Genomic DNA, 26,722 nt, shown 5'->3' with positions numbered 1-26,722 from the left:
GCTGGTAGTGCCTACGACTGACTATCAAAGGCAAGAGATGAATTCCAAAAGGAAACATTTCTGCCAGAATATGTATTTAATCCAACAAGATTAAATCAACAAGGTTATCCAGAGGTTGGAGGCTGAGGCTTGGCAGATGTCAGAATTAAAATACATGCATTTAAAAGAAGTGCTACCAAGTAACTTGGTGTGGTGGCACCATTTCTCATGTGGCAAATCCTCCACTATGGCTACCTAGTTTAAGCCTGTATGTCTAAATTTAGAGCTGAAAAACAGGAAAAAGGGCTGAGGAAGGGCTAGCATAGTTTCTTGCTGGTGTTACATGTTATACTTAAATATAGTTATTTTCTTTAAGAATAGGACAATTTGATGTTTAGCCTACTTTATGACATGAAGCTTTGGAGAACATTCCACCATAAACTGCACTGTTTAATTTCTCCTTAATTTGGAGAAATTTCATTTAATTAGAAATGTCACAGAGATGTGCAACAGTGATCAGCATTCTGAAACTTCTAGCAGGATGCCATCATATTTTTTTAAGTTTAAAGTCCCTTTTCAGAAAAGCTCTATATAAAATACATGCTGCTGAGAGTATAAATCAGTAGATTTGGTGCCAACTTTCACTCCAAGGCAGGAATTCTTTGAGGCAGATGTGAACCAATACACCCACACCCTTGACCACCATCTATTTCTTAATTTACATGGCTTCAACTAATACTTTCTCAAGTTTAGCTTTCTACTCTTGCCCTATCATTTTCATTCAATCAAATGTTTCCAGCTGCTCGCTCTGACCCTGGCTGAAACTGTATCTTTATTTATGCCTGGTCCTTTCCTGCCCTGTTCATCACTAAAATCCTTATGATGCAGATCACTAGAGGTGACCTTTGGCTCTTTTTTTTGGTCTCGTCTACCTGTTGGCTATTTTCTCTAGCATTTTAAGACTCCATTTCTCAAACCATGGAGAATTTAATTTTCTAGGTATTTATGAAAACCAACAGAATCATATTTTTCTTTTCTTTTGGTGGTTTATTTGTTTGGGGTTTTTTTGTTTGTTTGTTGGTTTTTTTTTTTAAGCTGGGGACAGCCTTGTAAAGTAAAATTCTGCATGGGTATCTACAGTTTCCCAACATGATTATTTTACATCCAGCTGAAGTCTCCATTTCCACCTCTTAAAATTCATACACACACTTCAGCTGTAAGGATTTTTCTTTTTCCTTTGTGACGTTACTGCTTCCTACTCAAATCCTTCTGTCATAGTTATTCTTTTCGTGTCAAGAAGTAATCTTTTATCTGCTTATGCAGTGAGGTCCCTTTATGATGGTTGTGGTAATACAGATGTGGAAAGATGGTTAGCATTGGTATGATTTTATATCTCATTCACAACCGTGAAGTATCCCTACTCACCCTTTACTCACCAATCCATAAAACAGCCACCTAGTACACACAGTAAACCCACTGCACTTTTCATACTCACAAGTTACTTTGTTTTTCCATTGGCACTGTCTGAAGGAGAAATTAATTCCCATGCCAACACCTTGGATACAGCCTTTGATAGGGGCTTCTTGCTAACCGTGTGAAGACTTTATGAACGTCTGCAGTTAGATCTCAGTATATTGCTGCTTAAACCCTCCCTTTTGAATTGATACTACCTCAACAGCTCATCCATCAGAAAAGAGTACTATAGAAAGTTCTCTTCCCCAAGACAGCCTGGGAGGCTTTTTAAATTAAAATCTCAATTCACGACAATCTATTCAATACAAGTGATTGTATTGGCAGTGCTTTGCACTGAAGCAGTTTTACTCAAAAGATCCTTTATTTTTTCATAAATAAAAAAGAATATATTTTAAACTTTTTTTCACACATGAACGTAAAAACTCTGAAAGCCTTCAGAAATTAAAATTAACTATACAAAAATTGGGCTATCAATGTTAAATACTTAAACTTTTTTTACCACTAACTACTTTGTATCTTCTATTGGTATAAAAATCTTCATAGTAATGGGTAATACAACATAAGAATTTCCTTTAACTGAAAGTATTCACATTTTCAATATATAGTTTTTCCAAGCAAGTTGTATCAGTCTATGCCTTTCTTTTTCGTGTAGTTCCATTAAGTTCTGAAGGGGCCATTTGCAGCACTTGCTGTTGCTGCTGCTGCTTTGTGGGACAGGAGAACCATTCTTCCGAGCTAAACAAAAATAAAAGCACAGTTGCTTATAAACAAACCTTTTCTGTTATATATATATATATATATATGTAATACATATATATAACACAGAGCTCCCCTTAGTATAAATAACATAAACCCCAAATTTGTGCACAGCTTATTATTTAATTATTTTGTTAAAATGAAGAATAGCACCAGCCTAATATTAGATACTTTAAATACATAACCATTCCAGTTCTATATGTGGATAAAAATTAAAATAGTAACCAATACAAATAATAAAGAGACATAGTAATATAGTGAACACTTGTTCAGAGATTCACAGAACACAACTGGATAAGATTTAAATAATCTTAAAAATACGACCGTAGTTCAGCAAAGAATGATGTAGTCATGAGGACGGACATGAGAAATGGAAAAGTCAGTTCCATGTCACTTTAAAGATACAGACATAGAGATTTCCCAGATTTTGTGTGTGTGTGTGTGTGTGTGTGCGCGTTTGTGTGTGTGTGTGTTCAAATGCTCCTTAGCCACAGAGGGAATGCAGAAGAAGATACACAGGTAAAGAGAGAACTGTGTTAAATACTTTACTGCCAGTTCAGCTCGGATAGTTACTTAGAAAAAGCTGTGTAAGTATGATTCTTTATTCTGTAAAAATAATTTTTTCTCTGTTTATCTTTCCAGTATTTGAAATCAAACCTGAAAAGAGTTTATAGATCAAGCCATCTCAAATATTTCTGGGGTGTAACAGAGTTGAATATACCAGAAAACACAGAGAATGTGAATGCTAGAAGATGCCAATCAATCAGTTCATAAAGAGAAACAGAACTAGAATTATTAAGCAAATCTTTATATTAAGCTTAAATAGCAGCAGAAATTAAAAAAAAATATACTGAAAATCAGCTTTATGCAAACTCTACTAATTGTTGGTTATTGCATACAAATATGAATTAAAAAATATGCAAAATAAACTAGTTTTTGTTTTGAATTCAGGATATGAGAAAATAATGACTAGATTCAGAACAGACTTACCTATACAATTTTTTCACTGTTTCTCTTCGCATTCTTTTGGGAGGTACAGGAGTGTCAGACATATCTAACATTATAGGCTGAAGTAATGACTCAGCGCCTTTATCTGATAAAGCAGGAGTCATACCTATGAAAGAGTTGCCAGTCAGAACAACAAAAAAAGAAAATTAAACTCGCTGGTTATAAATGGGCCCTGTAACAGATAGAGTTAAACCTCTGAAGTAAGGCTTTAGATATGCCATAAATTTTATGGTTACCTTATGTCTCAAACCAAGTTCAAAGGTGACAGATAAAACTATCTGCTTTACTTATAACGCTCACAGAGTAAATGTTGATTTTTTAAATATATTTTTAAATATTGTAAATTATTTGATATTTACATAAAACCCACTTCTAACTCAGAAATACTATCCTTGCAGACTTAGGGGTGTTTCTTTTTATAGCACAATGTTTTGATTGTGTTTCCTTAGCAAAAGCCATTCAGCCAGCCACACAAATAGTTATATAATCTCTTATTAGTGAGATCATAGTTTCATGTTCACAAGACACTGACTGACTACATTTTTATTATCTGAACACAATACAGGACAGTGCTGCTCTAGGCACTATCTACACCATCATAGTACTACATACAGTTTTTCTATTCTTTCCTTAAAGTGTGACATCTCTAAGCTCTTAATGTTAACAATTTTCCTTCATAGTTTGAACTTCTTAGTTTGCAAGAGCAGAATACATCTGGTTTCAGTTAAGTCTCCTTTAGGACACCAAAATTATAATACAATAACCTACCCAATTTCTGTTTTACTAGCTTGAGGCTTTTCTCTTGTTCAGCAAGTTCCTGTTTTTTCTTTTGCATTTCTGGCGTGTTCAGAGACTGCAAATGTAAATCAAGGTCCTTATTCACATTATCAAGTTTAACCACTGCTGCACGGTATTGCTGAAGAAGATCTAATGGAAGAATAAAATAATAAACAACAAAACAATAAATATGTGGCCATTTTGATTTAGAACGCTAACAAATACAATTCAGACAATGTATAAATCCACAAGAAAACATATATTTCTAAAGCACTACTTAAAAAACACATGAACTTATAATGGATTGGTAGCTGTTATTAAAATGACTGTAACGGGAGGTAAAAAATTACATCCAATATTTTGATTCCTCTTTTCTTTTTGAGCCCATATCTTACTTCACAGTACCAGCAAACTCTGAAAATGATGTGGGAAACTGGTATTACTTTACACATCTTGTCCCTTGTGTCTCCAAACAAATTCTCTACCTTTGATGACACTAAATGCTTGTAGTATGCTTAGCTTTGAGCGCTACAAAGCAGAAGCTTGTATTGCTGACTTGAACTGTATTCCACCTTGTGGACCAAGAGAACATTTATCGAGTTTCACTTTGTCCTACCTACGGAAATCTAATCAAGTAGACTCAGAAAAACAAGGGTATAGTTTGTTGACAAACCTTTTTCCTCTTTTAACATATGAAAAAAGAATTTTTCCTTGCCCAGGCACTGAATAGATCAAGTAATAAAGGAAGGGTTCAAGCATGTCAGCCTAGGCTCATTCCTTTTACTTTGATGAGTGTTAGGTGGTTTGCACCAAGCTTAACTGAACACTAAGTACCTACTTTCCTTTTATGCTACAAATGTTGAAAAAGAGCATGTCAGAACTAATGCTAAGAGTGAAATTCAGTTCAAGACAAGTCCTGTGTAATGAGATGGATGCTGTCCTTTAAACAGAATTTTACTATGATTTTCCTTTAAATGTCTAGCATCACTCCAAGTGAAATTAAAACATGCCCTTTTCTTTTACCACGATTACATGATTACAGAAAATGCCAGTTTAATTTATATGGTAATAATTCAGTTCAACAATTGAAAATGTGTTGATAGACAAATATAAAGTGTCCTAAATGCATCAAATTTTAGCCTGTGGCTGACATGCTTACTATGTTTACCCTATATGTAATAAATTTTTTACTGAAATGCCAGCAAAGATCCCTTTAGTCCTTATTTTTTTTCCTCCTTCAATTGGTTAATGTTAAGTAGTTTGTTCATATATAAGGCTACTCCAGTAGGTGCATGTGTTCTCTCTCATTCTCCCCCCAGTCCTCTCCATTGCACATTTCTAGGAATACTGTCCTGGATAAACTTCATGTCCTTTCTTTTGAAAAAAAAGTATTTCATAGCATTATTATTTGTGAATAAGACTTTTCAATGTTTTACAAATCAGTCAGGTCAGCTGTTACATGACAGAAACTGCCATCTTCAAACTTAATTTATAACCTTTATTCCCAAATGAAGATTCCAAGCACATAATGAAATGGAAGTGATCTCATAAGAAATAAAAGGTACCTTCTTGCTATGGTAATAATGCAGCTGTTGTGCTTATGAAATATTCTCTCTTATGAAAACAGGAATTTTTCTACCACTGCTTCATAGAGCTTACTTGCACAGTAAGAAATTCTAAACTGATGTATGGTGTTTCCAGAGTAGAAAGACCTGAAACTTGTTTTTCAAGGATGCTAGAATTCAGTCAGTTCAAGCTTCTCATGCCTGCTGTTTGAATTAATTACCACAGCTTATAGTCCCTAAGACTAAGAAAAAGAGGGGAATATCTCATTATTATTATTTTTTTCTTCTTTCAGGAAATTTAATAGCTATAAGCTTTTAAGAAAAGAGAAATTCATAAACAGCACATTGTACAGGTCCTATTTCTTAAAATAACTTTATGCTTAATTGAAGTTTTCCTTTCTGTATTACTTAAGAGAATAACAAACATAGGCAAACAATATAATTTTGGAAGTTTTGTATTTTTATGACTTCATTAACCCACCTATCTGTCCAGAGAAAGTAGAATAAAGTTTTGGCATTGGTGCTCCAAATACCATTCCTCTGAGTTTGTCCATTGGAGGAGCTTTATTCTGCAGGCCTCCAAATTTTCCATTGCTGCGAATCCTGTCACCCTCCCTCGTCAGCAAGGTAGGGCAATGTGTAATTTTTACAACCTACACAAGTATAAAAAATGATACTAAATTAGTAACTCCATGAAAAAAATCTAAGGTTTCAACAATGCTGCTGTGAAGCTTATTTTTCAACTGCAATGCAGCTTGCTCTCTAATCGAAACCTATTTTATGAAATTACACGTCATGACTTTTGCTTTCAAGCAACAGAATGCATATATTAAAATTAAGCAGCACTGTCAATAATTATGAAGGCTAAATTTTTTTGGGTTTGTATTCTCAGTTTTTAGCAGAACTCAGAAGGCAAAATTTAAATTTATACTGTGGAAAAAGCTTATTATCAACATATACTATGAAGCAACCGCCATCAGTACAGTTCTACATTCTTATGCAGAATCATTATTTCAATTGTAGCAAACTCATGAGCTGAAATGGAAAGTGTACCATTAAACCTAAATAAAATGGGTCACGAAGAGATCCAGTAAGTTTCACATCAAGTTTTAAGTCAAGTGGACCTGAAATTTCATCAAGTGCCTTAGACTCCTGTGTTTCATTATACATATAGTGACTAGGAAAGTACTGAAGGACTTGCATTTAACACTAACAGCAAAAGTGAAAATGTTTATCTTTAAAAACGTGGTGCCATGTGTCATGGCAACATTCCCATAACAGAATTTGTTAAAAGGAGGTAATTTTGTCAGTGTCAATAATAGAGATTTCATTCATGTTAAGTGCTTTGAGACCCCACAGACAGTAAGCACACTTCCCGCTAACAAACATTAAACTTGGAAATTATACTAATTTTGTAATGTATTAAATATGTAGCTATGCAGTATATCTGTATTATAAAATATCAAGAATAATTGAAACCTACCTCTTTTCTGTAATGGTTGGCAGCATCCAAGTTATCTATAATGATAGTGTCACCCAAGAGCATACCAAACACTGAAAAATGTAATTTTTTGAACCATGAAATTTCTCTGCAACAAAATAACTCGAGTTTTGAAAAGTCAATTCTGAGGCATCATTATTACATCTTTTCAGATAAGTGCAAGGGATATAGCATGTAAATGATTTTTTTTCAATGAAATTTTATTCTGAGCTTGAGATAGATATGTAATCTTCTGCTTTCATCAAAGAATTCATAAAGAAAAAAAATTAGTATGTTTAATTGCCTTTTGGCATAATTGACTGTATTTTCACTAAAGTACTCTCTTGATATCTTTATGAAGACACACATAATATAATCTCAAATTTCAGTAAATTATATAAATTATCATCTTTTTCAAGTCCTGGAATGATGATTTTTTTCACAGTTTCTTAATATGTTTCTCAGTATTCAATGGATCATCAAAGAAAAAAAACATTCACAGGCTGATAATCCAACTGAGCTTACTCTGCTAACTCTGTTCCATACAAAGTCTAACAAGGTAGTCTTGCATGAGGTATGTCAAGCAATGTGGTTTTAAATTCCCCCAAGAGACTATCTAACTTTCTGAAAATGCACAAGACTAAAAATTGTTTTTTTATTAAGAGTAGAGAGGAATATTTCAATAGTGGGAATTAGTGAAGTCAAATAAAAAACTCATTGAACTAATTACAGATTCCAACTCTCCATATAAAGCAGCAGGTCTACTTATTTTAGGAAAAAAAAGTGTTAGAAAAGGTAGGTATTCTATGTTGTTAGAATTGAAATTTACATAAAAATCGAAAGCTTATTCTTACAACTATTAAAGCATAACATACACAGTCATGTTCAGTCTGCATGTACATAGATCTAAGCATTAAACACTTTTGAGAGGAATAGGACTGGATAAACAGCCTAACAAAAAGAGTAACTTCTGCAATTGGAAATATCAAACTAATCTCATGATTGTCAGTTTCTGCTTACAGGAGCTTGGGAATAAGATAATGCTGAAGTAACTTAAAAAAGAAAACAACTCTATAGGACATCTAAATAGAGAAAATGAAAATAAGACAACAAGTAGAAGACAGTGGTCATGGCTGAAATTTTCACAACTGCTGTTTACAAATAATTAATGCTAATGTCCTCCTCTTTTTACCAGCAGACCTCACCAGGAATGTACAATGGTATTTGCAAACATCTCAATGAAGATTACTGAATGGATTACCATTTGTGATGTTTCTGTATTTAATTTTTTAAAACAAAAGAAGTTATTAACAATTCCTTTCATATCATTTACCTGTTTGACAATGTTCTACGTTATCTGGAAATGTTAACAGATCTCTGGCAAATACGGGATTTCCAATAGGTTTGAAGAAGGTTTTTCCATTTCGTAGGTGAGGTAAAGGTCTGGTTAAGGAAAGAGAAAAGTGAAGGAGAAGACAAGAAAAAAGCAATTTGTCCCTATTTCATTACTGCTTCTGACATTGAGTCAGAAATCTCAAACTGAATTGAATGCATCTTAATGCTTCCACATGACGTGGTAAAATGATTCCAACATGATCTTAAATGTCAGTTATATTAAAGATGTTTTGGTCAAACACTGATTTTTAATGAAATATTATTTCCAGCAAATTCATATGACTAATTTTACGGACAAGTTTTAACGCACCATGTTATAAAAACTGAGATTTTGGACCCTACAAATAAATCTGTACATCAGATCTTTTCTAAAGGGCATTCTTCATATTAGCAGTCATTGTCATAAACAAATGACTTTCAGGAACAGAAATACAGTATTATCCTTTATCTTTCAGGCAAATGAAATAGCAGCATGAATTTCTATTACTACAAATGATTTTAGGGAATGTACCCTGAAATAGGATTTTGAAAAGTTATTATTTGATTTGAAGCACTAGAATTATTTAAAAATAAGTTCCTGTTTGAGAAAACAGGTAGAAGTGAAGGAAAAAAAAGGTAGATTGTCTTCTCTTTTTAATAGAAACACCTTATTAGACAAAGAACATCACACAACAGTTAAAGACATAAAGCTACGATTTCAGCTAACATTTCAAGTTACATTACTGTTGCTATAGTAGTGAACCCAGAAATTTTATACATTGAATATTTAATAGGAGTAAAGTTTAAAAAACAAATTAGACAAAAAAAATTTTTTTTTCTCTACCTGTTCCAGTCTGGGAGTGTCTTCTTGTAAATAGAATCAAGGGGTAACACTTGTTGTCGACCTTGAGTTTCATCAAAAATAGAACGAGCAGCTTCAGTCGTCAGTGTGACCACACAGTCCATGTCACTCGCCAAATGCCAAGAGATAACTTTTGCTGCTTCGTTATCCTCGATTTGAGCTAAATGTGCAATCTATACCATAGAAGTTAAAATAGTCAAAACAGAAATCAAGATCACCTCTCCTTTTCATGCTAAGCATAACAATCCTGCAACTTCAATCACACATTTAATTCCCCTGTTGATGGCTGTTAGAAGAGCTGGTCATCTGATTTGAGACAGCTACCTTTTTCAAATACTCCTCAAAAACTACTTGCATATTCAGTTGGCTAATTTTTCATCACTACTGCTTCATGGAAACAACAAAACGCATCAGAAGGCTCCCTGAGAGAAAACTCACCTTGCCTAGAATATCTGGGTTGCCTTTTGGATAGTTTGGGAGGGTACAAGTTCTCCTTGGCTGCTTCATTACTCCTTCTTGATCCATCTTTTTTTTTTTTAGAAGTGAATCCACATACTGAATCTGAGAACGTAAGTTTAAAATCAGCAAGCATGTATCATTGGACTGAGCAGCAGCAGTAGTTACTTTACCTCAAATAAGTTTCTAACAAAAAACATTCAATAATCTGAAACAGACTTTTAATATATAGGGGACCCACTCTACATAATCTCAGAGAAGAGGGGAGGCATCTTGCTGAACTTTTTAATTACTCCTTTTATTCTTCTTTTTAATTTTTGAAGACTTCAAGGAGCATTTCACAAAGAGCTAACAGCGCTTGATTAGGGTCAAAACTGAAGAAAGTTTAAAACAGTAGAAGAGACACCCATGAATGTACAAAACCAAACCATTTCAGAAGGGGACTATCTCCAAGTCTGAAAAATTTAGCCAGCAGGGGGAACTTGGGTACCAAGATTGCAATTTAATTCTACTGATTTGTGATTAATAACTGTAACCTGGTTTTATTTGATCTAAAGATACTTGTTTACACAGGTGGGGTCTCTTTCTTTCAAAAGAAAAGAAAACCTTTTTTAAAAACTTCTTTAAAATATAATTGGAACTTTATGGGAAATTAGCAATGGGCTACATTGCCCTGAATCTTTCAAACTTATTTTTACATCAACTTTGGCAGTAACATACACAACTTTCTAATTTTCTGAAGTGTTTCCCCTTGGTCTACTTATGCCAGAATATATCCAGTGTATATTGACCAGCCTGCAATAACGCATTATAAAAACTAGCAATACCAATAACAGCAGTAACCTTAGCAGCAATGCAAAAACAAGACCAAGATATAAAAAAGAAGGTTTTTTTCATTTCTCTTGCAGTTTCTTTAGAGATATTCATATTAACAGAAAAAAAAAATCTTAAGTTTGACACTGATCCACAAATTTTCCTATGGTTTAAATTTTCATGATTTTGGTAACATGTGTGATTCAACAATGTTATATATTGATATCAATTTCATATTAGGATTAGATTTATTTGAAAGATGTTAATGGAGTTTAGTAAGAAGTATGCCTTACTATGTTTGTCTGTGGTAATTCAATTTGGTGCTTTTTCAGTTCATTCTTCAAGAAAGTTTCTCTAGTTTCAGCTTCTTTAACCTGACCTGAAATCAATAAAATCAAAAGAGAGTAAGGAAATATTAGAAAGCAATAGGACACTTTTCAAAATTACGCCTGCCACAGCTGATCCTATTTGCCTCTTAATTTTAGCCCAGAATATCAGGATTTGTCTACAAAGATCTTGTGATTTGTGCATTTTCTAAGCAATTTCAGCAGATGTCACTCCTTCAGCTTCAAGAAGCAAAGGAGCCTAGATCTCAGATCAATCTGAGAATGTAAGCTGTTTTTAGTTTTCATCTTCAATTATCCTTCTAAATGGTTCTCCAACAGGTAAAATGGCAAGACAGAAGACAAGAGTACTAGCTGGCACTAATCTCTTTTGTCTGTTATAGGGGACACCACTTTTTGGACACTATTTCCTCAACTCTCATATCTGAACTGAAGCAATTTTGAAAACAAATGAATAAACAGGTGCTTTCCATTCTCTATTCAAAACATGTTTATATTTGAAAATGTTACTTAAGCATAAAGTATAATGCTGTTCTCTAACTTACTGTCTACAGAGGTGCAAAAATCTACAAATATGAAACAAAGGTTTTTTGTCTTTTACACTGAAATTCAGGAATTTGTATTCATAATGGAAACATGCAGTATTAAAATTTTACAAGAAACAGCAGCATATTCTAATTCCAGCCTGCTTTATTTACATTAAGTGATTACTCAAAACAAAAATTCAAAATGCAATTATTAAAACAAACCTTCTGATCAACAGGCAGGATGATTCAAACAAAAAAAAAAATGCAAAGAAAACTTTTTTTTTCATTTCTCCCATTCCCATAAACCACTGCCCTCATACTACTCTTCAGTTTAATAGACTATATAAAGGATTACATTTGCTGATGAAGATAAACTTGAATAGCTACACAACACTTCTGAATAATGTACACAGAGTCAAATATGAGGGGAAAAAGTAACATTCTGAAAATGTAAGACTAACTTTTTTAGAGAGCATTATCTACAGTTCATTTCTCAAAATTGGTTTTAGGCAACTGCTGAATTTCCAGATGTATGAGCATTCACACAGTCATTGCAAATATGGGAGTGAAAGACAGTCATGGGAAAAAAGAATCAGACCACCAACTTCAATTACTTCTTCTGATAATTCTGACATAAGACATTCTACTTCAAATCAAGACCCTTTATAGGAAGGTACATCCAAATAATTAGATGCTTCCCTGCAAGCTATACTCCCTTCTGCTCTCCTCTAATTACTGTCTCTCAATTTCAATACTGATTTTTCTCCCCTTCTCTATATTCTCAAAATTATTAAAGGAAAAAAGTTAAAAATGTTGAGGAAATTGATCTACATATTTGATTGAACTTACATTTCATTTCAGCTACAAGCTGGTTAGTAGTATCAAACATCTTTCTGTAAAGATCTATGGACTTAGATAATTGGTCTTTCTCCCTTGTAAGTGTTGCCATCAGCTGCTGCTTCTTGGAATCTACAGAAATAAGCATATATACTTTTAAAAGAAAATACAGCAACATAGCTCGTTTAAACATTAGCAAAAATCTATTAACCTATTACATAGTTCTTAAAAAGTATTATGGACCTAAAAATAGCGGGTTCTAAGGAAAAGCAAGTATTTTAGAGTAATTGACACACACCATTGTAAAACATAAATGAGAGATGATATGGTTCCAAAGGTTTTTTCAGAGCTGGCAGATGTGGCTCAAAGACAAGAATATATTCAGTGCTATCTCTTCCAGGACTGTCTTCAGCCAGCACTAGATTCTATTAAGACAAACAAACATACATAAGTTTATGCCCACACTAGAGGTAACACACAAAATAAACATTATTCAAATACTAAATCTTGTAAGTTACCTAATGCCTGATGTCTGAACAGTATTACTATGGTTTTAAGTATTGAGTTGGAACTATTAAACAAAACTAAAATACAAAGATATAGCAGTAGCCATTTTATTATTTAAGAATTAAGATTGTCATTTTACCTGTTTAAAAAGTTGTATTATTTTTGGCTATATATTTTATCTCAAGAAACAGATGCTCAGAAAAAATCTCCTCTGTACTGTTCTGTGAGCAAGATTTCCTCATGTGTACTTCATTCAGTATGTGAAATGCAAACAGAACATTAAAAAGAAAGACCTGATGCATAAATATAGAGAAGGAAAAACAAACTATTCCCAGTGCTTAGTTAAAGTTACTGCTGTTACCATGGAAGTAGACAGCAAGTCCCAAATGAATGAACAATATATATCCAAACACTATCATGAACATTCAGTTTCTTATTAATTCCTTATGGGAAAGACAAACTAAATCCTTTGTCTTTCTTTATAAACATGGTAAATATTATAAAACCATAAAGAATGATAAACAGAAATAAAATTAGTACAGGCAATATCTAAATGTGCTGTTACTTTGGGAAAGGTATCATGCATAAAATGAATAATGCTTATAATAAAACTCATACTGTTTCCACCTTTAACATGTAGAAATTGCTACTCAACTGGCCAAATCAAGAGAGAGGTGGTTGCAGCCTAAAAGAAGAGATAGATATATAACCTTCAAAGATAGTCTTCATGGCTTTCAAAAATACTGCAGCTACATATTTTATCAGAAGAAGTCTGTAGTGGAAATATTTTTTCCTTAGAAAACATATTCTAATAAAAGTCTAAACATTTTTCTTCATTAAACAAGTTTAGTATTCCTAAACCTGTGAGTAAGGGTAAATATGTCATATTATCAGATTATTCCCCTCCCCATTACAAGTCACATGAAAAGTACATTGCATCACAACCAAAAAATTCTTTCCACATGCATTTTGTGAGTTGTTTCAAGTCAGTGAACTCAGTATAAACCAGATGACTGAAAACTGCCTGAAGAGAAACTGGATTCACTGAAACACAATTATTGCCTATGGGTGACTAGGGAACACAAGTTACTGTCAAAAGCAGAAGGATCTCATCAGGTCCCAGTAATGAGAAGGAAGAAGCACACAACATCCTCCACCCCCTATCAAACCAGGAATACATAAGTAGAAAGAAAAAAAAGTCTGCTTACCCAAAAAAAAAAAAAAAAAAAAAAAAAAAAAAAAAAAAAAAAAAAAAGTCAAACCAAGTCAAATTAAAAAAAATCCTAACACACTCCCCCCTCCATTACATAGGTTGTTAACTTTGTCACTGAAGTAAGACTGGAGAATTTAGATCACAACGGAACAACAGCAGGTACATGGAGATAAAACAACCCCTGTTATTTCTGCATCAGTGAGAAGTCAGAGAAATTATCCAGTAATTTTATCTGAACTGTCAGAGGCCACCCTATGGGGTTCTTATTATCCTCAACAGTATGAAATTTGAAACACTGTTCAATTTCCACCTCATTACCAGAGGTGTAAACACAAGATTTGCAGAAAAAAAGGTGTTTTGTTAGACCACCCTTAGCTACACTTTTGCATTTTTTCTCACCTCACCTGCCTGAGAAAAACGTGTTCACAAACCAAATAATGTATTACTCCTGAAACTTGGTTGAAGAACAAGAGAAACTCAAGAGTGTACTGTAAATCGATTATTTTATCTGATACCTCTATTTAGTCCCTGCATTTCATTTTTCTAGCTTGTTTTTAATACATTTTTTTGTCACTTTTCCTTATGGATTAGAGTAGACCAGAGTTTGGCAGATTGTTCAGTGAAAAACGTTTGTCCATGTTAACTAGATATTTCTAGTCCTTGACTGTTATCAACAAAGAACTATTTACACTGTGTCATTAAGTTTCATATATGTAGTTCCATTAAAGCAGTCAATGTACTGAACAAAATATATTATGAAGAAGTTTGTATGTAGGACCTGTAGATTTTAGGATTGTACTGAGGTCTCACTGTGGTGATTTCCAAGATGTATTTGGAGGTTTTGTGTTCATTGCTATGCAGTGTCTGCCTCCACCTGGCACACACTGATGCTGGTCTGTTGCAAAGCTGCTTCCAATGAGCAAGTTTGAAAAGGTGGCTGAGAAAATGTCTTAAAGAAAGCTGGATTCTCCTCCAGTACTCCTTCTAACTGTTTGAAGACTTCCATAGACTTCAGACTAGTAAAACATCTGACAACAATCAAATGAAGTAGTCAAAAATGAAATTCTGCTCTGTCATTCTTATATTTCAGCAAGTTGAAGAAAACAAGAAACAAATATACAACTGTTTCACCACAGGAATAGTCCTAGTGACTGAAGTTCTCTGTAGGCTTTTAAGAGAGTGATTGTGACTATTCCACAGAGAAGAAACTCTACATTTAGCTGGGTTTTTTTGGTGTGTTTTCAACAGTTTCTGCTTTTGTGCACGTTTTAACTCGTGTCTTTTGGATTATATTTTGCAATAGCTGTGACAGATAGAAATCGTAGGCTTTAAAAATTTAATCTGTATTTGTTGAAGAAAAAGTGACTGTGGTGATCTGACTACAGTATGCAGTAGTTTCAGAGGTATGCATGTTGGTACAGCCAGAGCTTAAAACTGAAACAAGGCAGTAATTTTTAGCAGCCAAATGCACCAATAAGTGAAATAAAGCATAAAAAAAAAGGTACTTTTATCTTTACTTCTTCAAATGATGATAGGATGTCTTTCTGCAAAGTACATATAGCCCCACTTAGCTTGAGAAAATGTAAAGAGAACCTGGTAAAATTTAATTACAAATGTATGAAGAGGTTAGTCTAAAGGATCTTAAGATATTACAGCCAGAAAGTATTGTAAAATACTGCTAATATTAATGGTTTAACTACAGATTGGTGAAGTGTTATTTACATGTGAAATTCAAATGAAGAAAATATTTGTCCTAGATCCCCCTGCCTGTCCCAGTCCCTAAGTGAAAGTACCTGTACACTTCCCTCACTTGGCAAGGATAAACAGTTTAACCAATGTCCATCCTTCAGGTTTTCTGAAAATCAGCAACCAAATATAGAAGAAATAAGTTATCTACTTCATCTGTATGGGAAAGCTACGATATATACTAACCCTCCACAGAACACAATGAGATGTAAGATCAACTTTGACACTGTAGGAAAATAAACCTCATTAGATCCATTGCTCGTGGAGCTCTGTATTTCAGTCACACTTACAATTGCAGCTGATCCATGCTCAAATGGAAACTCCACTGTACTGACTTTCCCCTGAAACTGTGGGATCTCTATATCTTCTTCATTAGGGCTTTTAATTTTTGCTATTACTCTGCCAACTAGTTCAAGTCCAGTGTGGTTGTTATATTCATCCTGTAAGTAAAAAAGACAATAAAGTTACTTTGGTACATGAACTGAACTAAGTAATCCATTTCTATACTGCAGTGGATTTGCATGGTAAGGTGCTAGCAGTGGGGGGCTGCAGGGGTGTGAGGACGGGGGGGGCTGCCCCATGCTGGACAGGGCCGGTGCTCCAACTGACCCACTGCAGGACACAGCTGAGTTGTGAGGAGCTGTTGTGGATTGACTGTGACCCCCATTCCCCACCCACCTGCACTGTTTGGGGAAGGCTAGGGGAGTCTGCAGCAAAGTTGAGCCTAGGAAAGGGTGGAGCAGAAGCTGTTTCTTTATTATTTTTAGTCTTTGTTTCTACTCAAATCTTTTTTAATTGGTGACAAGTTACATTAGTTTTCCACAAGCTGAGTCTGCTTTGCTCATGGTGGTAACTGGTAAATTGTATCCCTATGAACATGCAGAGTCCAGGAAACTTTATTTTTCGTAATACAACATTTCTAAGAGAAACTGTCTCCTGGAAGAAAAATCACGGAGAGAAACATCTGCAGTATATACAAGTGCTTTCCCACCAAAAGCTATTCTTGAAACAAATTTTTCCTGTGGCAACAAGAAACATGTCTGACAGCAAGGACCGAACATTTAAGTTTTGGTCATCTGTACATAAATGAAACAAGATGCACCTGTTCATATGCTGAAAAATCACAGAATTACATCTTTCTTTTTTTATGAAGTTAATCTGCAAAGAAACAGCAGCAATGCCTTACAGCAAAATTAAAAATATTTTTAGCGGTCTTATATATTTCTCTAATTATGATTTTGTATGAACGAATAGTTACCATTATATGAAGGTATAAATCCTTGACCAGTGTACGGCTCGTAAGAGCTCGAACATTGGAAACTGCTGGAGTAGCTGGTAAAGAATCAGGAAGCAAGCGCACAGGGTCATTAGGTACAACTTCAACTATAATCTAGCAGAAAAAGGAAGAAGAATAAAATAAACTAAAATAAAATAAAGAAATTAACTGCAGTTCATCTGCACACTTGGGTTGCTCAAGAAGCATTGAAACAAACACATGAGAAATTTATGGACAAATCTGAAATAAATTAGCACAACCATAAAGCAGTTCTACTAGGTTGCAAATTATGCAGCTCAGTTATTCCACCAAATTTTTGGTTATAAAAGTTAATGAAAACATATTTTGATAATCAACAGTTTAAAATCAGTAACTATCAAAAATAAAAATATAACTTTTTGCAAAAGTTGCAAGTGAAAGTATTTGCATTCTGAATCTACAAAGTATCATAACACTTCTCACAGATGATTCTGTATTACATGCTATTGGCTACATGCAATTAATTATAGATTCAAACCTGTTCACTGTTGAGCATATTTGTCTTATCCATTGCAAAGGTAAACTGGATACTATAAGTGCCCACTCGCTCTGGAACCACTTTATCCCTAAATAAACCAAAAATAAACACCAAGCAAACACGAGTCAGTACTGAAGTGACAAGTACATAAGTATGCAAGCAATTAAAATTCTGAGTAGTCCTCCAACCAGTTAGAAAGCCATAATATTCTTCTTATTTAAGGCATAATACTCTTCTTTCAGCAAGAAAGCCACCAAAGTTTCTCAAGAATTAAGATGAGACTTTTGGAAGCTTGACTGAGGAAAGTCTCCTTCGAGAGTTTGTCTCTCCTAGCTGATAGGAAGTTTATTGTGGTTCTACTGTTCAGAAATTTGCAAGTCTACTTCATTTCACTTCCTATTCAATGAATTTTCATAAAGCTTCTAGAGCAAAGCATAGACACGTTTAGATCTGCAATAAATTCTCTCAAAATCTAATAAAATTTACATAAAATTTGAGTAGCTAATTCCTTCCCTTACTCAGATTGTTCAAAGTCGGGTAACTTGGACCACTGGCTGGTGTTGAGTCCAGTGAAAGAAAAAACTGTTTTCATTTTATCGTACAGCATTCCAGAGTATAGACTACTGGCAAAGAGCCCCTACCATCAAAACATGAAGGAAAGAGCAGACGTTCTGCTGCTATAAACAAAACTTCACCGAGCAAGGAAGGCCACACGGCATCCAGAAGACCTTCACAGTGTTTAACAAGGGATAGCAGTGACTTACAAATGCTTAGAAACTTTGGAGGAGATCCAAAAAGCCAAGATTCAGATATTTCTACGAGGATGACTTGTGGTACTCTTGTACTGCTTAATAAGACTTCTGTTTTCAATATACAGCTTTTAATCTGTTTTGTTAATATATTAAGATATTTATTTCTTCTTCTTTTGTTTGGGAAGGAGTGATACGCAAGATTCCCTGGAATGCATAACTTGTAAAAAGCAGAATTCCAAAGTTTTAGTATTTCTAGAATAGGCCATGACTTTTTTGTGTTTATATTTCATATAGAGAAGAAAGAATTCTACCTTCTTTTCTGCATTTTATCTAGCTTAAGACTGAAAGTAGCACCTGCCTTGTCAGGATGCATTAAAAAAACTGAGTTGTAAATAATCTGCTAAGGATCTCACAGCTGGACAGACACAGGCTTTATGAAAAGAAGAAATGACACAATTGCTATGAAAGTTGTAAGACTGCATAATAGCATTCATGTTACTGACTGGTGATAAATAGATGAAAACCATTTGACTATGCCAAGAACAAGAAAACTTGAGACAAACCAGGTGGTAACAGTGATGCCACAGACACTGGCAGCAAGGACTAAAACGTATCTTTTCTACAAGGGCTGCTAATGGGCAGTGTCTACTGTCCTTCCAAATTTTTCAATATGGCTGGGAGTTTTAATTCTGGACATTTGTGAACAACTAGTACACTACAGATACCAATGTCAAGATTTTCATAATTCCATATTCAAGTCTATACAGGTTAGTTTATATCACATTGACCACAGTGCTTTTCACAGGAGAACATTTATTAGCACAGCTACACATCAGCACATTCATTCTAGTGTTCTTTTTATGGAGGTACAAATACATGATGCAGAGTGCCTTGTTTTGATAACATTTTAGGGAGTTCTTATGTTTTAATTATACCTATTAATTATATTTAATTTATACCTATTAATTATATTTAATTATACCTACTAAATATTTCTCAGAATGACCAAGGTTACAGAAATGTACCTCATAGTGCAAATCTGAAGCAATCCTTGGTTTCTAAAGAAGTTCATTTCATAACCTTGGACCAGTCACACAAAAACTGTTCTGTTAAAAGCAAAACTGCATCCTCATTTTGAGTCTCCATGTGCTACAGCTGCCAAATTCAGCCTTAGACAGCTTTGGAACCTCAAATGCCTTCAAGGTAAAGACAGATCTTGGAAATTATACACAAAGCCATGTCTAAATATTTTTTTGAGTTAGCTGTAATCTCTTAAATGAAAAAGCCTTCATATACAAATACATCACCTTGCTGTACATTATTAGAGAAGCTAAAAAGACTGAATAAACAAGGGTTGTAGCAATTGCCCTCTCAGATGGGTTAGTTTCTTGGCTGGATATGACAGAGCAAATTACAGATGGAGGTACATGTGCACTGCATAAAAAGCTGAGTCAGACCCCTGGATTTGAGTCTCAACTCCCAAGAAAAAAGTTTTGAAGATTTAATGCTACATAAAGGTCTTTTTACAAACTGGATGCCTGGTTTCTGGAACTCTACTATGCTCCTCAAAAGGGAGGGGAGTTGCAGCTGAGAGACAAGTTAGGAAACTTCTTATCACCTCTTGAAGTGCTGCCATTCAGACTTTCCTGAGATCTTAACATAACTGAGCTGCAGCAACCTACCTCTGTCCTCTAATGCAGAAACCAGGATCAGCTGTACAACAGTAGTATCTGCTGCAATAAGGTGATCCTAAAGTCTGCTTTCTGAAAGCAGAGAAAAGCTCACTCCTAGGAGGCAAGAGCTTGAATCAACAGCCAGTACTGTAACTAGTTAGCTGATCTCATTGAGGGCCTACCAGAAATAGATGTAGAAAGAATATGGCAAGTCAGGCCCCAGTTTAGGATGAGCTCTAGTTCTGTTGCTGGTCATCTAAGAAAGTATCTCTGAATAAGTAGCTCAAGGAGAATACTAAACTGACAGGGCCAAGATTATGGTTGAGGATCAATTCACAGCTACAGGAGGAATTAAATAAAGAGTTAAGTCTGCTTTGTACAGCCTGCAATTCTACAGCAGTTGAACATTACATTGAAAAGAATTAAAGAATGTTGCTATACACACGACAAGCTGATGATGTAGTCTCGTCACTGCTAGCATTTCTCACAATGCATTCCAATATATTATCATCATCATGGCCAGTCTTCGCGAACGAAGATTTGGGAAAGGTCTCTACCCACATTTGTTACAAGCGCACTGGTGATACAGGGCTTTGCAAATGCGGGTAAGGCCTTCGAGCCTGCGCGATGGATTTTTTTAGGTGAGACACAGTGTGCGCTGAACTGAGCCCACCCTTTAATCCTAACGTTGATCTACCAGGGCCGAGCGAGCTTGGATGGTGGCAGCGAGGTCCTCAGGACGTAGGTTTGTTTAGAGTGACCTTCTCTTAGATGGATGGCCTTACAGGGCTGATGAGCTCCATCTGCCCAGGTTTAGAGTTGTCCTTCTCTTCTGTGTGTTCCGGGGCTCCCCTCTCATCTCCCACGATGGCACTGCCGCACAGGCGAAGCTCCCATTCTCTCGCTCCTTTCCGCGCCTGGGGCCGGGCCGCACTGCCACGCACGCGCCTGGGGCCGGCCAGGCCACACCGCCGCGAAGCCAATATATTATCTTAGACTCTTCTCTACTCTCAGATTAAACAAAGTCTAAAAGTATCTAGGGAAGAATTTAATCCCCATCTCTTTGCATCTTGCCAGTATCTTTCACCTTTTTTTAGCACTGTATCCTACTAATTCTATAACAGACTGTTATTATCAAAACATAAAACTCTTGTTTCTATTTCAAACTATGTATTTTGTATAGTAAGTTGCATCAGTAATTATAAAATAAATGCTGCTATACCTGAAGTAGAAGAAGCCATCTTCCTTTTCATCCTTCACTTTACTACAGCTAAATGTTGTAACCTGTACAGAAAGATCCAAAAAATTTAATGCAATACACTGAAAGTGCCTTACTTGTAACGTGCTATCAGGTCCTAATGATTTGCAGTACTGATAGCACACAGTAATTTAATGAGACCACCTATAATTTAGGCACTAGTTTCATATCCTTAATTATTGGAATCTTTGCAAAATTCAGGGTGACAATTTTTAATCCTCTCCCTGCTATGAGTTAGCTACTGCAGAGCAGTAACATTTTTATGTTATCAATACAACAGTTATTACTGTAGTATTGATACTTGAGCAGTCTGCCAACTAGTAACAGGACAGATCCTGACAAACAAATATGGTTGATCTGTAATACTTGTTACTTAAAATCTAGAACAGGATACAGATCTAAGTCAAATGAAGGAAAGTTTCTACTACAAATATGTTTGGTCTATGCTGGCATTTTGACATTGGTTTTGAAAATGCATTTTGATGACTTACATCAATTGGTGACCTAATCCGGCTGCTCTGTGCTTCCCACATTTTCATACAAATCCGTGCTGGATTAATATTTTTAATAATGGTGTCATCTTCAGAAAGAACACTAACCATAAAATCTGTGGGATGAGAGACAACATTCTTTGAAGATTATTTTTATTCAGAATTAAGAAGCCTAAACTTCACTAATTTCTGTGTCTGTTTCACACCTAAGATAAAAATGCAGGCATGACTCTCTCCAAGACTACAGTGCCCACCCTCAGGTGTACCTGAGCTCACCAGTAAGTCAAATAATTAGGATGTTAAAGTATTTTATTTATGTAGTATTTAATTGATATGAGGCTGTTAATAAGGAATTAATTACCTAATTTTATTAAAAAATGTAATGTCATATATACTATATAAGTTATCTCCTGATGAAGCTGTTTACTCTCAAAACCTGGCTGATTTATACCACACACTACATTTGAAAAAGGTCTGTTTGGCAGGGAGGTTGGAGCTAGATGATCTTTACACATCCCTTCCAACCCAAACCACTCTGTCATTCTATGATTCTACATTATGCTTCCTCTAGGCAAAACTAAAATACCCTGTGAATTTAATCAAGTTCATAACACTATATGGAGTATTCTAAAGAACAAAAACCTCTTGCAATAAAAATGTTGGTTGATCAAGTTAAGATGGTAAAGAAACAAGCCCCAACACCCCAGACTTTGTATTTGTGGGGGTATTCTGCTTCTCAGCTCCTAGTACCACAAACACATCCTTTTTATTCTAAATTTTGAACAGATGTTGTGGGTATTTCATAAAGGCTTGGGAATACAACAAATGGATTTGTATGAAGCAGATTTTCAATTTTTTTTTGTCACCTTTGGGTGACCTTTATCATCTGAGAATCCAGAAACATTTACAAAGGAATAGGTGGGAAAAAATCAGATGCTTAGGCTGAAATCTCACTGAACTGAAAACACTCCTAAGAGAAACAATTTTTAAGTCCATCTAAAGGGAATGACTGAATTATAGGAAGGACAGTGTCCTGTAACATCTTATAGAGCCTTTGGTTAAGAAACTTGCCAAAAGCTGTCTAAGAAACCAAGTACTCTATATCAGAAGGATCACTCGCATTCATACATTTGTCAGCTTCTTCAAATACCTTTTTAAGGCACCACTTTCCTGTACGAAAGTCATAGTTCCCAACTTGCTCCCATTTCTTAGCCATCAAGTCACTTAGTTATATTTGTTATATTCCTTCCAACAACTGCCCAGTACTGAAAACACACCACCTGACCAAAAGTTTCCTTGACCTCTCCTGAAACTTTCTGAAAACTGCATCAGATTTGCCACCTTACTTTATTCCTTTCAAATAAAGGCCAAATTAAGTAGGATTAGCATATTAGAGTTAATAACTTTATCTATAATTAAGTGAATATCATTCGGTATAGGAAATTTCTTAGCATTGCATCAAATAGATCTCAAAGTCATCTCCTGAAGATTCAAATGTGAATTTTAATTTTATTCTTTTAAAATCCAAGGCAGGATTCGAATGGGAAAAAAAAGTAGTTTGGAAACTACTTTACTCTCCTTCACAGATACTACTGACAAAATACAGTAGGCTTCCCAGGTCTCAAGTTTACTTTTTTTTAAAATTTCACTCAATTATTACTGAAGTCTTTTTCTGCCTTCCTTAATACAGCATTACACTTAAACTGACAGAATCTTCTTGCTTTCTACTTAATTTATGTAAACAGGACTTCAGCTTCCTGAAGAGTATCTTTGCAAGATACTGTATCGTCCATGGTTATTGTAAAGAAGAGTTGTTTCCTGAACTAACGGAATTAGTTAGGATAGGTCTCTTATTCATGCCAAAGTTTCCATACAGAAAAAAGCAAAAGTTTCAAGTTCTGTTTCGCTTTTAGCAAAAGATATTTCCTCAAGGTTCTAACTTACTCTTCTTTATTTGTTTTCCTCATTGTAAATACTACTGGGATATAAAACATGAGATGGTTTTTTGTCTTTAATGAGTTAGTGGTCTTAGCTGGAAGGAAAAGATCACTGTTTTGTTAGAGAATAAATCAGGAGAAAAGAGCATTTTGTACTGTCCCTGGCATACTTCTGATCACTTTCTGGTTCCTCTTGACTCATCGTTGGCCTACAATTTCACTTCATTTCCTCTGTCACTATTCCATAGAAAAAGGGATGAGGGGAAACATGCATGAACTAGCTCAGATCAACTTTGGGAAGATCAAAAACTGAAATATGGTATTTCACCAAAGATATAGAAGAGGTTCTGTAGTTTTACCACTTACAGATGGATAAAACCAACAATTTGGAACAAATAAATAAGAAGTCCTTTGAAATGCTTTCCAAAGATGACCTACATATTTCTTTCTCTCCGAGTGTCACAGATGCATCTCAAATACAGCTGTAACAAAGAACTGAGACAAAAGAGACCAAAAAAGCAAGAAAATACACCACCAGAATCACTAAAACAGTTTTTCACAGGTTTACAAAGCTCTTGAGTGATCCACTAAAGGCTCTTTATACTTACCAGGAAAGGTACCTCCTGCTGGAAAAGCAGGACTTCTGTCATATTTAACATTCAAGCAAACGGGTTTCTCGGGATCAGGCAGGACATTTACTGTGATTACAGGACAATCTAATGCTGTCTTGTTGTATAAGGCTCTAAGCTGTAAAATGTGCTCTCCCCTGCAATACACAGAAATCATAACAACCGATATAAAATCTCTTCTGAAAAGCCAATTTTCAACAGGCTTCAAAAGTCTGAATCATGTATATGAAAGCACGACAAACAATATCTAGTTGTGGCAAAGTTGTAGCAAAGAGAAGACAAACCCAGAAGTGTTAATGCAACATTAGACAAGTAAAACTGTGAGTTTAAGCTATTCTTAAGATATTAGCTTACTGAACTTAATTTTACATTATATTTCCTTAGTCTGATCGTGTTTCATTGCCCGTCTGTAAGACACTAGCAACCACAGCTTCAAGTAGCGGAAGGCAGTAAAGCAGAAAGCAAGCACAACTAATACAAATACTGCCTGAGGAGCGTTCTGCTTTGACAGTTTCCAAAGAACGAATCCAACTACCATTCACATGTAGCAAAGTGCAGTGCAAGTATATAAGGATTTCAGCGCTATCAAATAACTAATTTTCTTTACAGTATTAAAAACTTAATTTTCAAGTTTTCACACATAACTGGGAATACGGTATTTAATCGCATAGAGGCTGTACTCCCCAGCCAGTTTTGATTATTCTATAAATAGTATGATGGTTAGACACCTGTCTCTAACCTACAGTACTATATTGATAACTAATGTTCATCATCTTTCTACCATGACACAGGCATTATAAATACACTGAGCATCATCAACAGCATTCAAAGTTATTTTCTTCCAAACGCGAAATAGTACTATGGGCCAAATCCTGCAGATATGAATGCAAAGAAATAATCTAAAGCCAACCCAGTCTTGCAAGAAAAGCTCAAGGGTACAGGGAGTGGATAGCAGAACTGTGAATAGAAGAAGATACAAAAATGATGAATTTGAAAAGCCAGATGGGACATATGAGTGTAAGGGGAGTCAGACATGAAGAAGTGAGCGTGAAGAAGCACATGAAGCAGGAGCCACAGGACACACATCTGCCTGGAAATAAGACTTCCTTAGTTCGAGTGCAAATAAGAAAAGATAAATATATATTTTTTAAATTCTTTTGGACACTCCACCTAATCCTTTAAAACAATGCCTAGCACACAGAGGGAGTGGAATTTCAACACTCAGATGTGTTCCTACTTTGAAAGCATAGTGTCTGGAACGGGACACTTAAAGACTGTACATTTCAAATCTTTTGAGTGGTTTATGACACCACTTGCACTTGGTTGCAGGTTGACAATTATAAGCTGTGTTTTACCATCACCAGAAAAAACAGGATTCAGAAAATTAGATTAGTAGCTTCTCAGTAGACCAAAAGAAGCAGCTAAGGAATTTTATTTAGTTAAGCACTTAATTTCTTAAAACTCAAAATTTGGCCATCCACCAGCATACAAGCAATTAATGTTTGATCTCAGCACTAGATTAATACTTGGTAGGTACTTTATGAAATGCACAGCTTAAATACATCTAGCAAGTAATATTTCAGAATTCAATTTTTTTCAATCTAGTTTTCACTACTTACCTAGGTCCATGAATACTAAAAACTCCGAGGTTAGCCCTACCAGTGTCATCTGTTTTATGTTGCTGGTTTGAAGGAACAATCTGTCAAATAAAAAAATTTTATTCTTTTAGTGATATAGAAGCAGCATCAAGTCTTAAAAGAAAACATGTATCTCATTTGCCTGCACACTGTCTGTCAATTTGAGCTGTAGTCTCTTTGTATTTTTGCACTCTAAATTAGGGAAAGACACTGTTATGAATACTACTTTATTATGAATACTAATACTGTTATGAAGATTAATAAAGAAGTTTCAAAAATCTCTGCCATCTTTTGTAAACAATCACTTTATCTGAAACAAGGATATTTTTCTTCATTGATATGTTCAAATATTTTATTAATGTTATTTTTTTAATTGCTACTGATACTATCATGTCATCCACAGCAGACATTAATCTGAGTATATTTTCAGATCCAAAAGCCTTCAAAAAACTATTTATTCCCTTTTACAGTGTTTCTCTAGTCTGCACAGAGATTTCTGGGTAGCAAAAGTTAAAGAATTATACAACTGCAATAAAAACAACTAGGACAACTGTCTCTCTCTTCTCCTTCCACAATATCATCTTGCTGCCAAAAATGTGAGACTGCTAGACAACCTAGAAGAAAGTGTTAAGTGATGAAGTACAGTACCTTATTTATCAAACATCATGATAAGCAAGATCTCTATACTGTAAAAAATGGCATTTAATCAAATGCTAATCATGATGACTTCTTGTCAGTGTTGTTTTGCGCTAACACCACAAATGGCTTATACATCTTCTGTTAATCTAGCACATTAATTACCTCCAATCCTAAGTCCTTGAAGTCTTATGATTAG

General features: G+C 34.9%; 1 protein-coding gene across 1 annotated transcript in view; it reads right to left on the bottom strand.

Annotated features, from left to right (window-relative positions):
* Nucleotides 1–1,794: 1,794 nt before the first annotated feature.
* Nucleotides 1,795–26,722, bottom strand: part of SMCHD1 (structural maintenance of chromosomes flexible hinge domain containing 1) — a 73,316-nt gene continuing 48,388 nt past the window's right edge. The window contains exons 31-48 of the mRNA XM_064655889.1: nucleotides 25,870–25,949; nucleotides 24,230–24,387; nucleotides 21,685–21,800; nucleotides 21,158–21,219; nucleotides 17,511–17,598; nucleotides 16,976–17,107; nucleotides 16,008–16,157; nucleotides 12,550–12,676; nucleotides 12,264–12,383; nucleotides 10,837–10,922; nucleotides 9,713–9,835; nucleotides 9,257–9,447; nucleotides 8,372–8,481; nucleotides 7,042–7,112; nucleotides 6,040–6,211; nucleotides 3,985–4,143; nucleotides 3,199–3,322; nucleotides 1,795–2,187 (exon numbers count right to left, since the gene is read on the bottom strand). Of these exons, the coding sequence (XP_064511959.1) occupies nucleotides 2,082–2,187; nucleotides 3,199–3,322; nucleotides 3,985–4,143; nucleotides 6,040–6,211; nucleotides 7,042–7,112; nucleotides 8,372–8,481; nucleotides 9,257–9,447; nucleotides 9,713–9,835; nucleotides 10,837–10,922; nucleotides 12,264–12,383; nucleotides 12,550–12,676; nucleotides 16,008–16,157; nucleotides 16,976–17,107; nucleotides 17,511–17,598; nucleotides 21,158–21,219; nucleotides 21,685–21,800; nucleotides 24,230–24,387; nucleotides 25,870–25,949 (2,175 nt within the window). The 3' untranslated portion in view covers nucleotides 1,795–2,081. The remainder of the gene's footprint in view (nucleotides 2,188–3,198; nucleotides 3,323–3,984; nucleotides 4,144–6,039; nucleotides 6,212–7,041; nucleotides 7,113–8,371; nucleotides 8,482–9,256; nucleotides 9,448–9,712; nucleotides 9,836–10,836; nucleotides 10,923–12,263; nucleotides 12,384–12,549; nucleotides 12,677–16,007; nucleotides 16,158–16,975; nucleotides 17,108–17,510; nucleotides 17,599–21,157; nucleotides 21,220–21,684; nucleotides 21,801–24,229; nucleotides 24,388–25,869; nucleotides 25,950–26,722) is intronic.

The sequence above is a fragment of the Pseudopipra pipra genome, chromosome 1 (genome assembly GCF_036250125.1).
Source record: "Pseudopipra pipra isolate bDixPip1 chromosome 1, bDixPip1.hap1, whole genome shotgun sequence".
In the NCBI taxonomy this organism is placed as follows: domain Eukaryota; kingdom Metazoa; phylum Chordata; class Aves; order Passeriformes; family Pipridae; genus Pseudopipra; species Pseudopipra pipra.
The sequence above is the reverse complement of the archived record's forward strand: the minus strand, read 5'-3'. Positions and strand labels throughout refer to the sequence as shown.